The sequence below is a fragment of the Trematomus bernacchii genome, unplaced genomic scaffold (genome assembly GCF_902827165.1).
Source record: "Trematomus bernacchii unplaced genomic scaffold, fTreBer1.1, whole genome shotgun sequence".
NCBI classification, from domain to species: Eukaryota; Metazoa; Chordata; class Actinopteri; order Perciformes; family Nototheniidae; genus Trematomus; species Trematomus bernacchii.
Genome location: NW_022987609.1, coordinates 2,722,325 through 2,741,353, shown reverse-complemented (window position 1 = coordinate 2,741,353; position 19,029 = coordinate 2,722,325). Strand labels below are relative to the sequence as shown.

The 19,029-nt window shown below is 38.3% G+C and overlaps 2 protein-coding genes across 5 annotated transcripts in view; both read right to left on the bottom strand.

The window, feature by feature from the left end:
- Positions 1–673: 673 nt before the first annotated feature.
- LOC117483431 (polycystic kidney disease protein 1-like 3) lies at positions 674–7,002 on the bottom strand. The gene is made up of 7 exons (XM_034131772.1): positions 6,934–7,002; positions 5,065–5,415; positions 4,572–4,784; positions 4,406–4,498; positions 1,779–1,816; positions 1,527–1,688; positions 674–1,026 (listed from the first exon to the last, which is right to left on the bottom strand). The coding sequence occupies exons 1-7, from the start codon at positions 6,971–6,973 to the stop codon at positions 829–831; spliced, it is 1,095 nt and encodes a 364-aa protein (XP_033987663.1). The 5' UTR covers positions 6,974–7,002; the 3' UTR covers positions 674–828.
- A 4,256-nt stretch (positions 7,003–11,258) lies between these two features.
- The window catches only part of LOC117483427 (CMRF35-like molecule 9), a 35,848-nt gene continuing 28,077 nt past the window's right edge, over positions 11,259–19,029 (bottom strand). For all 4 annotated transcript variants that reach the window (XM_034131764.1, XM_034131765.1, XM_034131766.1 and 1 more), the window contains exons 8-9: positions 11,827–11,935; positions 11,259–11,467 (exon numbers count right to left, since the gene is read on the bottom strand). In XM_034131764.1, coding sequence (XP_033987655.1) covers positions 11,463–11,467; positions 11,827–11,935 — 114 coding nt within the window. In that variant the 3' untranslated portion in view covers positions 11,259–11,462. The remainder of the gene's footprint in view (positions 11,468–11,826; positions 11,936–19,029) is intronic.

The window sequence follows — 19,029 nt, the reverse complement described above, 5'->3', positions numbered from 1 at the left end:
ACAGCGGTTTGGTTTTATATTTTCAAACTAAATCAAAAACTTAAATAAACTCTAATAACTTTAGTTCTTTTAAAGATCTCCTATCATGCTATTTTTAGGCATATACATGTATGGGTCTCAGATATATAAAGATATATAAAAAACATGTCTATGATGTGTTTTGCTCAAAATACCAAACAGATGATGCATTTTAGAAATCCCTCATATCCCTCTGTTTCAGCTCTGTTAGAGAAACGCTGATTCTGGGTCCTTAGCTTGAAAAAAAGAAAAGAGGAGGGAGAGCTTGTGCCTGCTCAGAAGAAAAGCTGCCGTGATTAAATGCCATCATGTTCCAAACCACATCAAGGATTATTTCTGAAACAGTATGGAGCTCAAATGCTTTCTCTTTTGCCGGTTATACCACAAGGTGAGTTCCTTTTTTTATGTCCTGCTTTTTTACACATACTCTCTCTAGCGTTAGCTCTGAGTGTTAGCGATGCTAATGTAAACAAAGACCATTTTACGTCCAAAACAGTCGGGCATTGTTTCTGATAGCAATGTTTCTGATAGGGCCGTGGGTCCACATTTCCGATATTACATCATATCGGACGCAAATCTGGATCAGCTCCGTTGTGCCCCCATTTTTAGAGATTTGGGTACGGAGGAAAAGAGAGAGGGTTTTATTTTCTGACACTTTGTGAGTTCCCTAGAGGAAATTACAAAGTGCATTTTGCATGATAGGAGACCTTTAAGTTATTTACCAGATGACATTTGAAATGCCTAATTACACAGCTTTGTGTTCATCAGTCGGTCACTGAGAAAGTACATTTGGAAATGACAGATTTGAAGCTACATCTGATGTAAAGAAACAGTGGAGTAAAGAGCAGGTGAAGCGTCTTCTGCGTGGCTAACGTCGGAGATCTGTGCTACCCGAGGATCTGAGTAGAGGGCGTTATCTGTGTAGCCACAGGGGGCGCTGTGGAGCGGGGCAGCGCCACTGTTGGAAGAATCCACCTCCGAGTTGAGATTACCCGGGTCATCTTTAGTCTGCAAGAAAACAAAGAAAACTTTATTTGTCACATGTTCATCATTTCAGGATGTGTACTGCTTCATGTTGTTGGTTGTATGTACAATTCTATTTTTGTTTTATCAACCCCCCCCCCCCCCCCCCCCCCTTCATACCTCCACATTCAGTCCGAGTACTTCCTGTTGAGATCAACGGAAGCTTGTGTATTGAGATATGATTTGGCCTGGTTCCTCTTTCTGTTTTATGTTACTTTTATCTCTTGATGAACAAAATCTTCATAGATGTAAGTAGATTAAGTTAGTTTAAAACCAAATGTGTCTTATTCAAAATGTTTCCTCTGCTGTACAATAAAAAACACTTTCATTTGTCATATCATCTGTCGTCTTTCAGTGGGAGATAGAGAGATGGCTTTTGTCCCGTGTGATCAAATCTAACCCATCACCTGTTAATTAAAACCTCTCAAGTTTATTTAGTGTGTGTGTAGCTGAAAACCTAAACCCCTCCCACACTTCTGACTTACTTCCTTCTGAGAAGTGGCTGCAGTGACTAAGCTGTACTCGTCTGTGGATTCGACTCCGTTCGGTTGGTTTGGTTTGGCGTAGGAGTAAATGGTGGATGTTTCTGCAGGAGGAGAACTGCTCCCTCTGTCCTCCTCTCTGATCTCCTCATACAGTTGGTTATTCTGCAGGAAGTGAGAACAGGTTAGTATTGATATCAGCTGGTTTTACAAACATGAATACATCAGAAATGTCCCAGATTTACTCGAACTCACCTCTGCATCAGAAACATACTCAGTTTCCACAGGAGGTTCTGAAAGAAATGCAGTTCATGATCTTCAAAAACACAACTTTATAAGAAAAAACTTAAGATTTTGGGCAGACCTGAACTCCTTTTTGGGTTAAAAAGCAACCAGACTCAAAAGATGAATGAGCTGTGAATCTACCTCTGTGTGTATTTAACACCCACTCACTGATCAACATTGTTTTTCCAAAGGACTCCTTCTTCTTATTTGTTCTAAATCAGGGGTCGGCAACAGGCGGACCGCGGTCCGGATCCGGACCCAGACGCCGACCTATACGGACCCGGACCTATAATCAATACATTAATAGGGGATTTCAATTTTGACGGGGCGATTCTATTTTAACTGCCGCCGACAGGGGGCGAAAGAGACGAGTGAGCGATACAGGGGGAGAAACACAGAAGAAGAGACGAGAGAGCGGCAGAGAGAAGCGGAGAGGAAAGTGAGTGAATAGAATAATTAGCGATACAGGGAGAGAAGCGGTGAATGTGAATACATTTTGGAATACTTTTTGGAATTATTGGTGGAAAAGTTTCCTCATAAAATGTAATATTCATTACCAGCAGAACTGTGTGCACACTGCACAACGCTGCAGCATGTCTGTGAGGCCCCGCCCCCGCACGCAGATCAGAGAGAGAGATCTCTTTTAAAATATATAGAAACGGAGATGGTTCGATAAAATGTGCAAGATAACGTTTATGTAGCATTTCTTTATTGTCGAAATGATGACATTTCATAACGGGATCAAATCAAAGTGAATGGCCTGCTGCTGCTGAATGCATGGGGCAAGTGACTGGAAACAGTTTTAAAAGTTATTACGTCGTTTCAGATAATAAATAATAATAGTAATTCATTCTATTTAGGGGCGCCTTTCAAAGCACCCAAGGACACCTGACAATTCATAACATATTCTAAGGAAAGGTTTAAGAGAGTACAAATAATGCAGTCCTGGTGATGTTTTTTATGTGGGGTGCAGATGAGAGGGAGCTGTCCAGAATGACCCAAAGATGTTGTGTTTGAGTTGTGCTCTTGATAAGCCATTAAAACAGTAAAATAAGTGTCTCCTGTTCACCAAAACATACCCATCTGTTATGGAAAAAGAAAGTATTCCAAAAGTAATCTGAATACGTTACTTTTTTAAGACACGTAACTGTATTCGGATTACTTTCAGAGCCATGTATTCAGTAACCGATTACATTTACAAAGTAACCCTCCCAACCCTGATTAAAAGTGCCAAAACGCCACTATGAGACAAAACACAAAGTGTTTGACCAAACATTCCCTCTCAAGTCAGAACTGAGGTCACAAAAAATAAGCAGTCTCAGAGCCCAATATGATCAGTCCACCAGGATCAAAATTAAAACTAAATATCGTTCCAGCGCAGGCTAACCGAGGCTAACCAATGAGCACCTGCATGTGTGTATGAGAATGGCCCTGACACCATTTCAGCCCAGATTTAAACTCCTGGCAGGACAAGCTCAAGCTCAATTCTCGCACTGAATTAAAGAAAAGTGAGTGAGGGACTGCAATATAAGAGGGAAAGAAAGAGAAACTTTAAAACTGTTCAATTGTTATGATGTGTAAAGACTGATATGTTCTATAATCGTCTGAAACTGTTAAGTCATGATGTGAAACGGTTAACAAAGCTATTTTATTTATTTCTCTATTTTATTTTTAAATGCAGCCCGAGAGGAACATTACACATATCCACAGTATTTACTGTATATCTGTATAGTTCAATGTTAATTGACAATAAATATTGTTGTTTTTGAATTGTACTTTCTTTATCTGATTGGCAGTCAGTTGTTGATGACATGCAGACGTTGATACAGCTACAGGCTACTTCAATATATATCACACTAATTCATAAAGCAAGTTAGATATTTCGATGTTCCGGACCTTTGCATGGCGAGATTTTCTCTAACTGGACCTCGTTGAATTTTAGTTGAATACCCCTGTTCTAAATGATTCAAATTGAGTTTAGCGGAGTTTCTGAATTCCCTTTTTCTCCCCATGTCACTTCAATTCCACAGCCTCATATCTTTACTGCAAACACTAAATGAATGACCCCTATAGTTACATGACTGACGAGGTCTTCAGGAGCATCAGAGACATGTATTTTTTCAATTAGAAATTTGACTGTGGAACTGAAGTGCCATGAACAGAGAGGATCCAGACACATGGATAAACTCAGCCTGATAAACAACACCTTTTGAGAAAACATTAAACTTAACAGTCAAGTTGAAACATGTACAACAAATAAAGAAACTAAAAAGCCTTACGGACTAACAAACAATATCAGTGATTGCTTTTTAAGTAAACGATCTATACAGTGCAAACCATTTCTCAAAAAAGCTTCTTAAATTAGGAATTAAATACATATTAATCAGATCACAGAAGTGTGCTATTTGGAAAGCTAATTAAAGTTTGACCTAAACAACAAAACATTTTTTTTATCTAAATGTCAATAGTTGTGTTATAATATCACAGATGTTTCGAGGGAAATAATGGAGCAACATTTAGAGCAGTGTGTTCAAAATAAGTTGCAAAAGGTCCATTTGTTTTTGCCATTGTGATGCTTGTGTTTCCTGCAGCCTCACCTTTCCTGGCTCTCTTCCTGCAGAATATCAGCAACGCAACCGATAATACGATGAACATGGCGAGCAGAATCAGACCAACGTACAGCACCACATCTGAGAGCAGAAGAATACTTTGTTTACTCTGATACTTCCTGGTCCATAAACACAAACAACAAACTAAAAGTACCGTGGCCAGCTGGAGCTGTCTGTCCCGGTTGAGGCTGCGTGGTGCGTTCAGGGGAGGCTGAGGAAGGTACGGAGCTCAGACTCTGCGTGGTGGATTCAGGGGAGGCTGAGGAAGGTACGGAGCTCAGACTCTGAGTGGTGGTCAGTGTGGAGGCTGATGGGGCTGATGTTGGAAAAGGTCGGGGAGTCACTTCTGGTTTTGAAGATGTTGGAGCTGTGAAACAAAAGGAAATACAAAATAAATGTATAAATCGAATCATTCCGTTAAATGAAGACGGCAATGAATGTTTTGTGCAACAATATTTAAATTAGCTGTAATATTTGTAGTGGATCTGGATGTGTAGCAGACTGTTAACTGTTTTTTTTTTTATAAAAAAGAGCATTTTAAAATATGCAGCTCTAAATATAACTGTAACACTAAACATATTGGGTTATTTGAAACATCAGCAGGTGTCAGTGAACAGATAAATCCAAAACTGCCAGTAGAAACTCACCATCTGTAACTCTGATCTCAAAGTCCTGGTATGAGTCAGGGAGCAGATAAGATCTGTCCAGACCACATTGGTGCAATCCTGGGTCAGACTTAGTCAGCTTTGTGATGCTCACATACAGAATTGCGTTAGATAATACAGACCCTTCCACATATCTGATGCTGTATCGGCCTCTCTGAGCTGAGTCTCCGGTCGTTTCTACCAGAATGTTTCCTTCTTCACATTTTCCCTTACAGAACATCTTCCTTCCTCCAGAGAAAGAAAAGGAGCATGCAACTGTGATGTTTCCTCCTTCAGTTTCTGTACGGAGGGGGTTCTGTGCATTGGTGAGCCCACTGTTTCCATCCCGCAGTGCTGTTGAAAAGAAGAGCAATCAATAGTTTCTATATTCCTGAACAGTTTCTATATTTCTGTACAAACTGTAAAGCCCCTGGGACAAATGTCAAATGTGTGATATTGGGCTATATAAATCAACTTTGATTGACTGATTCCTGTAATACACTGTAGTCTGATTTGCCAGTTACATAAATCATTAACAGAGCCACAGAGTCACACTGGGAGCTGCCCAGCTCAACCAGTCTGTCATATTAATTAACAGAAATATGAATATATAAGATAAACGTTATTAACCCGAGGAAAATTGCTTTGCAGTAGTTGCAATCCATAGTGTAAAGAGTGCAAATACAAAAGGATAACATGAGATAAAAAAATCTGACATTATGATTAGGTGCAAACCCAAAACATAAACAATACGTCAGGGATAATGTTAAGGGTCATTATTAATAAACCACAACAGGGTAAACAGGGTCTTGAATCAACCGGTGAATTTATTACTGATTTGTTACTTCCAAAATACAACAAAAACTACTGGAATGCATTTTTATTTGGAAAACAATGCAGCAGAAATATAATAAACTAATATTTATGGGAAGAAATTAAATGAAACAGAAACAATCGTGTCTCTCAGGTAATAGGGTCATTTCTGATTGAGGAAGGTCAATAGTAGTTTCAATAAAAGACATATTTAAGTAATTCCAGCAGTGGAAAGTTACTAAATATGTTTACTCAAGTTGTGTACTTAAGTGCAATATTGAGCTACTGGTACATTACTTGAGTATTTTCATTTTCTGCTACTTTTACTTTAGTTATACTATATTTGATAACTTAAGTTACTTTGCAGACTCAAATTAGAAATACAAAATATGATCAACAAATACATTATTATTAGTTTAATAAATATGGATAAAACTTTATCCCTTGGTGAGATTTTTAAATGAGCTCCACTTTTACCAGATGAAACATTAAAGTGATGAAACCACATTATTCTGAAATGTGACATTCAGCATAACAAGAAGCCAATTTTTACTAAATCAGGTACATTTGGATCATAATACTTTTGTACTTTGTAAAAATGTGAATAAGATAAGATAAGAGGAAATTGTTGCGTTGCAGCAGCATAAAAAACAAAACAAGGCATTGCACATAAGTATAAATTAAAGAGTAGAAATAAACAATTCTAGAATTTCAACATCTCAAAATCATTAAAACAGCATTAAAATGTAGAAAATATACAGTATTAGTAAAACATCTATACACTCTGAAATTGGGTTTTAATGAATGTTACCAAGTATTTCTTCTTTTACTTATAGTAGAAGTACTTCTTTCACCACTGAGTGACTCAAACCCCTATCGTCCTGTTGTAACCACAGAAACCAACGACATGTTAAACTGATACGAGATGTGAGGAAACAGAGAAGCCGTTTACCGTCCACTATAAAGTTTAACGGACTGTTAATTTAAAAAAAGATAAGAAAGAAAAATAACTTGTTAAAAAGAGACAGAATTACAGGAACAGTAAGTGATCATACTCACTGAGGAAGAAGAAGCAGATCAGAGAGTGACGGGCGTTCATGTTTGAGTCTCTGATGATTTAAGGCTGCTTTCTTCCGTCTCCGCTGCCAAAGCAGGAACTGTTCACTTCTCTAAATGATGGAGTCCGTCCTCCCAACACACGACACACCCTGAACTCTCCTCCCTTCTTATTTTAGTTTTTTAACTGCAAGTCATTTACTAGAACATTTAGAGAAGATTTACATTTGAACTGTGTTTGTTTGTAACATGAAGTGGCATACATGTCACGTTTATCTTTACAGTGCAATCAAATTCCTCTTTTAACTCATTTTAGTAATCTTGTATTATTTTTGTCAGCTCAACGTTTGTGCAATTCTTTTTTTTTGTAAATGATGTGTTTTTTAAGAACAGAGTATTGTCCATTGCTGCAGTATCTTTGAATCAAAATAATACGTATAAAGTATGTTTGCCCTCAATAAAAACAAATAATCAATGTAACATTAAGCAACACAGCATATAGCGTGAATTATTCAAATGTATTTCAGTCTATAGAGCACATTTTGGAAAGAACTAAGAGTAAATTAGTAGTAAATGTAGAGGCACGATGGTTAGGTTGACATTCAGGATGCTATTTTGGTAACATAATATCTAAAACGACTTGTTGAATGACAGAACAATAATCACAACCATCCTGAATACAAAATACAAATATGTATACAAATATGTGTATATCCTCTATATATACAATCAACGACACGTTTACACATATGCACACATTAAGATAAAACACAACAATATATACAAAATAACAGTCACTTCAATATCTTAGGGAATGTACATAGTGCAAGATTGTCGATAGCAGCGTAAAAAAGTGTCTGGTGCTGGAATTGAGTGTCTGAGTGTGTGGGGAGTTATAGTCCAGTGGGGGCATGGGGGAGAGAGGGGAGAGAGGGGAGAGAGTTCAGCCTCCTGACAGCCTGGTGTAAAAAACTGTTCTTTAGTCGGGTGGTGCTCGACCTCAGGCTGCGGAACCTCCTCCCTGAAGGCAGGAGGGTGAAGAGGCAGGTGGAGGGATGGGTGGGGTCACCCACAATGCTGAGTGCTCTGCGGGTGAGGCGGGTGTTGTAAATGTCCAGGAGTGATGGGAGTGAGGCACCGATGATTCTAATTTTAGCCTTAATTCACTGATTAACACTGAAGGGCCAAAAGTGAACAGCTTCTTCAGGAGGATGGAGAGACTACTCTATGAACTCACTGTGGACTGTCTGCACTGTGAAGCAACACCAACTGCAGTGTTGGAGCAGGAGAGCCTAATGGAGTTCACACACAAAAAAAAGGTTTGCCCCAAAATAACTTTTGTGTTAAGAAGAAGCACATTTTGTAAGATGCAGAAATATTAAATGTACACGTTTTGTAGCTCATTTGCTAAATTAATTTTAAAGACAGGGGTTTCAGTTTTCTCTCCTGCTCTGAATACAAAGTGAAGAAGAACTCATGCTTTACGATCTGCACTGAGAGCAGAGTCACATATTAAACTGTTGTTCTTTGAAAGGAAAAGTACATTTTGGCAATAAGCACAGAGCTTCCTTTGAATACATTTGATGCAATACGAAAGACTTTGAAAGAAGCACTATAAAGGATAAATATAAGGCTCTGCTTGAGAGTAGAACGGCACACAATCTCCTAAAGTCGTCTTCTCTACATTAGAGATTTGTCATTTTGATTCTATGCAGCTTTTATACTGTCAGCTGACCTTCATCCTCCTCCTCCTCCTCCTCCTCTGTGAGTTTATCTGTAATGTGCCACATCAATAATTCAAGCTCTTTATTTAAACCTCACATGTTGTGTTTTTATCAAGTCATTGTTTTCTTCTTTGAGCACTGTAAGTTTGTAAAAGGGAAATATTAACCAAGTGTTTGTCTTCCATTTCTAATCATTGTTATTTACATTTTTAAACTGTATTTTTTTTTGTATGGACAATAAAAGGGAATATTATTTATGCTGTTTTGGGTTTAGCTGTTGATGTCTTGTGTTGTGAAATAATTGAAAACAACAAAGATTAGACGAGAGTAGTTCATATGTATTTGTGTTTGCTGTGTCTTGTAGCGGCCATATTGTCCCAAGCTGTTTATAGTGTAGTCAGTTACACAACATGACAACACAGAGCTGGAGGAGATTAGTGGATGGAAATATTTATTGTAACATTTAGTAAAAGATGAAGACCATAAACTGTTTAAACTGCCAATGTTCAATTCATGTCCAGTTTATTTTCATTAAACTATGGAAATGACTGCGTCTGTTCTAATTCATTGTTTTTGCCCAGTCATTTTCTCTCACGTGTGTCTGCGTCTTTATAATTGGAAAGCGTCTGGAAGTTATATTTAATGACAACTGTTGACAGTTAAGTCTCAATTATGATGAATGACTGTAACAGTTTAAACCCCAAATTATATCCCAATTATTGTGCGATTATTGTGGAAGAATAGTTTAAATGTATCTTGTTTCACCACAGGCGGTGCTTACACATTTATTTATGTTTAAAGTGGACCTATCATGCTATATTTGAATAATCTATTGTAGGGCCATACCTATATAAAACATGTCTGTGAAGTTTTTTTTCCAAAATACCAAACAGATCATGCATTTTAGCCATGCCTCATTTCGCTCTATTTGCTGTATTCCAGCCCTGTTTTTGCAAGGGCTGATTCTGTGGCAAATGAGCTGCAGCTGACCACGCCCCCCTGCAAAGGAGGGGGGCGAGGCACGAGCGTCATGTTACCATGCTGTTACCATGCCACGCAACCTCTCATTCCCCTGATAGGTGGAGAGTTGGCCATATAGGCGGAGCACCCCGTTTCTGACGTCAGAACAATTTCAAATCTGTATCAGTCTGTATCAGATCCGTTGCAGCCCCGTTTTTAGAGATTTGGGTATGGCGGAAAAGAGAGAGGGTTGTGTTTTCTGACACTTGGTGAGTTCCCTGACACACCGGGGACACATATTCATGTATAAAAGACGTTCACAAGTGCATTTTGAATGATAGGTCCCCTTTAATACATTTTCCACAACATTTGCAAAGACATCGTTATAACATACTTAACATTTCTTAATATACATTTTTATGGCATAAAATGACAATCCTACAAGGTAAAAAAATGAAAACGAATGCTAAAACTATTGTATTTTTTATGAAATACTACAATATATAATGTTTTGACATTTTTTAGGACAAACCAAGATGTTGCAGTATTTTTGCAAATGAAAGGACTTTGTCTTGATGATTTGTGTCAAAGGAAAAGCCAAAACATATAATATCAAAGAGAAACTTTTAAAATACAAAATTTGAAGAAAAAACAGGGATATGTAATAATATATTTGTACGTATTGTACTCTAACACTTTGTTATGATTTTCTATACTATGACATTTGAATAACACATAATTAACTATTATTGCTACTTAATTGATATGACATACTGTAATTTTATTACTTTTTCTATATTTATCAAAATCAGTCAACCGGGAGTGAAAATATGGAAACAACTATTTTTTATCCTGAAAAATGCCTCCTCCATTAACCCCAAAACCACTGCACAATTGTCCAATTCAGCCAAGCCATTTTCTTACTTGTTTCCCCTATAATGGTAATTCATGCTTATTAACGCAACATCTGCTGAATGTACAAATTGCCCAACATATGCAGGTTAGCACCCGGCAGTTTCTATGTTCTGGGGACCCGTACTTTACACTTCTAATATAAAACTTTGGTGTACTCAACATTTCCAGGTTCACAGCAGCACTGTATTATTGTATAGGTCTTAAAGGATTTAATCTTATTTTATTAATCTAACATGCTTCAATAGCAATATTTCTTATTAAGTTGGTCTTTTTTATTTCTTAACCTTTTAACCTTTATTAGAATTATGGCATTTTTATTACCATTATCTTCTTCTTTTTTTCTGTTGTACCTATATGTTCACTTTGTTTTGTGGGGTTTTATATTTTATATTGTTTCATCAGTTTAGTTGTCTTGTGTCTGATCTGTCATTATTTATTTTATTTAATTTTTATTATCATACATTTTACCTCCTTGTGTCGATTAACCTGATAATATTTTATATTTTGCTGCATGTACCTTTTAAAGTTCTTAACAAATAATCTGAGGGGAAATATTTTTCTTTTTTTTCTTTGACTTGACATTTTGTAAAGCACTTTGAGCTGCATGTGTTGTATGAAAATTGCTGTATAAATAAAGCTTTATTATTATTATTATTATTATTATTAATAAAGACTGTGTGAAACCCAAATAGCTTTTGTTTACTAATTAAAACCCTACAAATTAATTGAGTTGAAGCAGCATCTGATTTAGTAACAGGGGAGTAGAGAGGAGAAAAAGCGTCTTCTGCGTGTCCAAACCGTCCAAACTCGTTTCTACCCAAAGGACGAAGTAGAGGACGTTATCTGGATCACCACAGGGGGGAGCTGTGGGGCGAGGACCCTGCACGGAGGGACACATCCTCCTCAAAGCAGGTGAGTTTACTCGGGTCCTCTTCAGTCTGCAAGATAACAAAGAAAAGTTGAAACCTTTTAGAGTTTACTTTCATGTTTTTTCACATGATCATCGTTTAAGCATGAGAGCTGCTTCATGTGAAATGTTCATCTTTTTTTAAATATGGAAGTTCTTTCTCTCTGTTCACAGATCTTAACTTCCTTCTCAAAAGAGTTATCATCGCTTGTGGCTTTAAAAATAATTCCACCCTACACTGGTTCCTGTTTCTTAAGAAGGCAACAGGTTATACTAAGAAACAAACACTAATGTTAAACTTTGACTTTACTCTAGTTATTTTAGCGTTTGAAGTCCAAAGATACTGTTTTCTGAACTCAAAGCTTCAGTCGTATCTCAGTGTTTGCTTACTGTCTTCTGAGAAGTGTCTGCAGTGGGAAGTGGAGAGAACAGACATTTCTATAGGAGGAGATCTGCTCCCTCTGTCCTCCTCTCTGACCTCCTCACACTCTCTGTTAGCCTGCAGGAAGTGAGGACAGGTTTGTATTCATATCAGCTGTTTGCACGAACATTAGAAATGCTGAGATTTACTCAAACTCACCTCTGTGACATTGACATACTCAGCTTCATCAGCAGTTTCTAAAAGACATCACATTCAGAAGATTAGGTCCAAACGATTGCTTTTGTTATGTGTTTGTTTCCTGTAAACTCACCTCTGGGTTTCCTGGCCCTCTTCCAGCAGAATATCAACACAGACGCTGAGAGTACGATGAACATGACGACCAGAGTCAGACGCACATACAGCACCACACCTGAGAGCAGAAGAACACTTTGTTTACTCTGATACTTCCTGGTCCATAAACAGAAACAACAAACTAAAAGTACCGTGACCAGCTGGAGCTGTCTGTCCCTGTTGAGAGACAAAGAGACCCTTTGTGGGGGTCAGTGTGGAGGCTGATGTTAAAGATGTTGGAGCTGTGAAACAAAAAGAAAGCACAATGAAACACAAATCAGATACTGATTTGACAAAGAACGCTAAGACGTAACTGAAATAAAATGTAACTGCAAATGCATCAGAGCATTACACATGTTAAAGCTAAATCAAGAAGGTAAATAATGTGTTTGGTGCAACAATATTTAAATTAGCTGTAATGTTTGTGGTGCTCATCCGATATTTCTTTTTTTAAAGGATCATTTTTTTAAATATGAATCTCTAAATATAACTCTAACACTAAACATATTCGGTTATTTGAAACAGCAGCGGAGGTTCGTGAACAGATAAATCCAAAACTCCCAGTAGAAACTCACCATCTGTAACTCTGATCTCAAAGTCCTGGTGTGAGTCAGAGAGGAGAGATCTGACCAGACCACATCGGTACAATCCTGCGTCAGACTTGGTCAGCTTTGTGATGAACACATACATAATTACATTAGATAATAGAGACCCTTCCACATATTGGATGCTGTATCTGCCTCTCTGAGCTGAGTCTCCGGTCGTTTCTACCAGAATGTTTCCTTCTTCACATTTTCCCTTACAGAAGATCTTCCTTCCTCCAGAGAAAGGAAAGGAGCATGCAAGTCTGATGTTTCCTCCTTCAGTTCCTGTACGGAGTATTTGTGCGTTGGTGAGCCCACTGTTTCCATCCCTCAGTGCTGTTGGAGAGATGAGCAGACAAAAGTTACTATATTCCTGTCAGACACTGCAGTCTGATGAACAACATCTCCTGCTTCACATTTCCAAAGATCAAGATTTAAATATATTTTAGATTTTCCAAAAATGTTGATAACATTATAAAATGTAATATTCTACAGTAAAATGGAGAATGATTTCGTTTAGGTGTTAATTATTTTATAAATCATGGAGGGATGGTGCCTTTATTATTACTTTTACCCCTCCCATGATTACAAAGTGTTCATTAACTCTGGGTGAAATTCATTTAGGTGAATGTAATTCTACTTTTTATTGGTTGCCAAAATATTTCATTTTGGTACAGTGCTACATTTAGCTTTTCTTTCCTTAGTCAACGGCAGGGACAAAATAAAATGTATCAAAATGTCATAATAAAGTCTGCAAATAAGGTTTTATAATTTCATAATTTTGCACTTCTCGTGAAAATGACTGGTCGCCTCTCTGCATGAGAAATGTTGTGATGCAATTGTTACTGGTTGTAATCAAATGAACTAAGTGGGTTAGCGAGTGCAAATAATGAAAGAAAGGCCTTGAGGAACTGAAAGATATGTTTTTCTAGCAACTTGTGTTTATTACTCAACTACAGTCGGTCTGATGATACAGGAAATAACGTTACCAATGAACAGACTAAACCCAGCAAAAAGCAACTATAACACCAAAGAACCAGCACAGAAGAACAATGGTTGATTGCAGATTGTCGAGCAGAAACACAAAGGCTTGTTTCTATTTTCAGGGACTAACTTTTGTAATGAACTACTTTTTTAAAAGAGACTCTCTGTGTTAATCCACAGAAACCAACCACAGGTTTTTGGACTGATATGAGACGATGCAACTTAAACTGACCAAATATAAATTGAGAAAGGAAATAAAGTAAAAATAAAAGAGAGACTGATAGAAATATTTAGTTAATGTACTCACTGAGGAGGAGGAAGCAGATCAAAGTGTGCCTGACGTTCATGTTTGAGTCTCTGATGGTTTACTGCTGCCTCTCTTCTGTCTTCAGGAACTGCTTTACTTCTCTAAATGATGAAATGATGATACAATTGAGTGACATTAATGACTTAATCCTAAAAAGCACTGTAACTTGTGGTTATAAAAATAACCTTACACTGGCTTGGTTCCTGTTTCTTAGAAGGCAGCAGGATACTACAACATGCACTGATGTTAACTATTTTTAGAACACATTTTTTTTAATTTGTCTCACAAAGAAGAAAGATATCTCAGTGTTGTTTACTGTCTTCTGAGAAGTGGCTGCAGTGGGAAGTGGAGAGAACAGACATTTTTGTTAAGCCCGATTGCCCCCGCCGACAAACACAACAATATTCACGAAACTGTGTCTCAGGGTCATGGCCATTTCTACTGATCATAATACCATTGTTGAGGTATACTAGAATATATTTATATTGTGCAATTTTCCAAACTCACATTGGTTTCTCATACAGCATCTCTGTATAGTATGTGTATTCACTCTCTGTCCTAAACGGCTTGTTGGAGCTCCTGCACCCCCCTCCCTGTGAGCCCAGTGTGCTCTGATTGGTCAGCTCGCCCACTCTGTTCTGATGAGTCTACCACCGTTACAGCAGAACATCAGTGATTATGTGTTACAATGGCGTTAGCAACCAGAAAATGACACCAGCACTGACAGATGAGAATGCTGCGTGGGGTCTGGGTGCCGTGTGGGCGGGACGTTGCCGGGCTCGCTGCTGGAGCGGACAGTGTGAGCTGGCTTGCTGGTGTTGTTTCCTGGTTCCAGGCTGAGTCCAGGCTGAGAAATCTGCGGAGCCAATTGGTCCATTTGGATCGTTGTTACGTCACTTGGTTCCCGGAAGAAAAAAATGGGAGACAATGTGTTAAGAGTTTCACTCGCTACAGGGTGTACTTTGAGGGTTTGTGACTTTGCAGACCGTTTACATGCATAAAAAGCTACATAACACACAAGGGGACGGGTAATAACCGGAAAAGCATGACATGGGACCTTTAACATTTAACAACCTATTAATGTGTCATACCCACTTAACGGGAAGAAACTCAGCTAACTGAACAATTTCTACCTAAACGAAACACAAGACTAACACCAAGCGTCTGAATCAGCACTCAGCGAAAACATTTGAACGCACTTAGCACATAACTCACGGTAGCGATACTTTATACTTCATGCTATCTGCACAAACTAGATATCATATGAAAGCTGTTATTCCACAGATTCCACTGGTATAAGTATCATCACTGTGCGACCAAAACTCACGGCAGCGAAAGCCACTTTACGGGGCCAAAACGGCAAATACGTCTTACCTTTGCTGTTTTCTGATCAAAAGTTGTGTTCAAGGTCATTAAAACACATATAAATGCTGCTGAAGGTTAATCCAATGTCTCTGTGTCACTTTGAAATGATTACTGATAACCCATCATAACATTTATGGCAATAAACGTATTTTTCATATAGAGTGTAACGGAGCTTCCGGTGAAATCTAGCTGGTTAATTTCAGCTAACTTTATGCGAGCGGCAACATCAGCTCTCAGCAGTGTGCGAAAACGCACACGTCCGATCGTCCGGGACGTGTTATTTATAATATCGGACGGACAAGTAACGTTTTTCGCCCATAATTGTTAGTTTCGGTTCTGATTGTCGATTCCTAAGGAAATGCATCTCGCCGCTTTCTGTACTGTTACGGGGCGGGCGGGACGTGTAGCACAGTGGTAGGGTTGGGAAGCAAAACTCGGTTCAGAGTAAGAACAAATAACAATTGTCCGGTCCCGGGAATAATAAGAATTGTGAGGACAGGAGGCGGAGGCCGAGCCCCGCGGACCACAGCTCTATCTCTTTATGCTCCGTATCAGCTGATCGCTGCACGGTGCAGCTCAGCATCTCTCTCTCTCTCTAACTCTTAGAAAGGAAAATAGAGAGGGTTGTGTTTTCTGACACTTGGTGAGTTCCCTGGAACACCGGGGACACATATTCATGTATAAAAGACGTACAAAAGTGCATTTTGCATGATAGGTCCCCTTTAAACAAAAAACATTTCAACAGATTATTTTTATTTATTTATTTTTTAAGTAGAACAGAACAAGTTTTAATTATTTTATTGAACAATTATTTGTTTCATTGAAGAACGAAAACAGGAATGTTGAGTTAAATATTACTCATCCCCCCCCAACCCCACTCATTAAAAAATGAACAAAAATGCACCCCCCATCCAAAAATCCCCACAAAGTCCCATTCAAAATGTTAAATGAAAAGAGCCCTTCTCCCTCCAAAAAGTCCCATTAAACATGCAAACCTTCCTTCAAGCAATCCTCTGCATTTTTGCTAAACCCTTTCAGTCAACGGGCTCTTCCTGGGCCTCATCAACATCCAACTCTGAGTCTTCCTCTTCAGTGTCACTGTCCAGCCTTGTTGAGGATGGCTCTGTGTCAGGCTCAAAGAGCCTTAGGTTTGCCCGAATGCCAACCAGTTGTTCCACTCTCACATTTGTGAGCCTGTTGCGAACCTTTGTGTGGTCTCAATAGCCATGCAGTAAGCAGTGTGCTATGGCATGGATATTCAAGTGTACTGGTATCTGTTTGTTTTAGTCAAGATTATGCTAAAATATACTTTCCCCAACTATATTTAAGTTCCCTATGAAGAGCCAACCTTCAATTTTGAAAATTCCCAGTTTATTCCCATAAATTGAAAGGAAAGTTTCCAGCTTTGAAAATTCCCGGAATTTTGCAACCCTATAAATAACAGATAATTAATTTAAATGTTACATATTGGTGCACCTCCATAATGGATGGTGTGAGAAGAGTTAAAAATATGAGAATACATTTCTTTAAATATTTCAAGTGGAGAGACAAAAGCAGCAGCTAAGAAATAGACGGCATTTTCAGAATACCCCGAGGGAGCGCTGTGACGAGAGTCTGTGAATTTACTCGACTTATCTTCACCCTGGAAGAAGTCTCTGCATTAGTCTTAAAGGCATCTTAAAAATATATTGAATTACTTTATGTTGTTCATTTCCCCTTTCTTCTGCTTATAATTCACATGCTTACCATAACTTATTTAAATTCATCGCTGCATGATACAAACTAAAACTCATTGATTTAGTTAAACTTTTTGAATCACAAAGATTATTCAGTGAGTTGTGCAGACACAACAATAATGGTTATTGCTAGCAGAAAACTGCCAATGTTAAATAATCATTTAGTTATGATCATTATGTAAAATATTAGCTAGGTGACCTGGTGGAGCGTGCCACCCATAGCGAGGCTGGCCCATGACTCTTTGCCCTGTTTCAATGTATTTGACCTATACACATGCCATAAAGGCAAAAAGGTATACAAAAAAAAGTACTAGAATTTTTAAGGACATTTTCAACATTGCATCCGACCAATCTGCTGCCAAATAGTTTCTAAAATGAAATATCTCAACAACAAAAAATCTAACACGCATTTTTGCCCTCCTTAATTGAGATGTGTGAAGTTTGGATTTGACTCCCTCTGAAGCACTGTGTCCCAAAGTCAGTGAGACTGTGATAATTAAGAAGTTGCACCAATGAAATGTGCGGAAAGTCACTTAACACACATTTGTAGGCATTCGACAATCATTGAACTGCATAACAACATGTATATCTACTACTGAGTTAATTCAGCAACTGTATCTAAGATATTGCCAACATCCTTGTATTTTTTTAAAGCTGTAAAATCAGTAAAAGGCGTTCAATTCAGGCCATAAGGAGAAAGGTTGCAGCTCTGAGGTGACACCTGTTTCCAATCCTTCCTTTCATTTCTCGGCTTCTTGCTGGAGAAGGATGTTGTTTGGATTGTTATTAATGACATGGCGTCAGCACTCCTGATCTTACATACTCTCTCTGAACATGATCCTGATTCATCAACATGACTCAGTCCCTTATTCACTGCCCTGATCATACTGTGGAGAAAATCTAATCAGTAATCAAGTCACGATAATCCTGATCAAATACATCGATATCTATGTATGTATATATGCATAAGGAACATTTTGATAAATAATCATCAGTTTTGTGAATATAATGACTAAGTGGCTAAAATCAGTTGCTAGAACAGTCTAATAACTTCAGAAAAATACATCGCTTTAATGTAATTCAGCCTTTAAAATCAGGAACAGACGATATTTCGTATTCTCATATATACGAGTATATTTTTGACATGTTGCTGAGCCCTTATCATACTGGATTTTATGAAAGGGAAGATTCACATCGGCCTGCTTTACTTTATCACACATTGAGAAGTGCCTTGCCTCAGGGCGCCTGTCTGTCTGATAGTGACTGCTGGTTTGTCTTCAGTATGTTGTCGCCCTCCTCCTCTCTTGTTCTGAGAGCTATAGGGAGACAGCTGCTCTCTCTAGTGGCTGCAGAGAGGCAGTGCACACTTTTAAAAAGCTGTGATGATGAGGAGAAGTTTCCAGATGAAACAGTTGTCTCTGTCTCTGCTGCAGCGATAGCTTCCTGTGTTGTTTGACGTTACCGTGGCATCCTGAAAAAAAGATAATCTGTTCTTGTTTGCTACTTTGAGATCGCATAAACACTGTGTCCCTTTGTCTGCATTGCAAGCCTGTTCTAAAGGCTTCTTCAGATGCAGAGCTAAAGAAGTGGAAATATTATTATTGATCCATCTATTATCTATTTTCTTGAACGCATCTCGGCTGATGTCACGCAGCAGCAGAGGCACGATGGTTAGGTTGACATTCAGGCTGCAATTTTGGCAACATAAGCTACTTGACGACTTGTTGATTGACGGAACAATAATCGACATCTATTCTAATATTAGCCTTAATTCACTGATTAACACTGAAGGGCAACAACAGCTTCTTCAGGAGGACGGAGAGGGACTACTCTATGAACTCACTGTGGACTGTCTGCACTGTGAAGCAACACCAACCAAAAAGTTAAATACCTTAGAAAAAATAC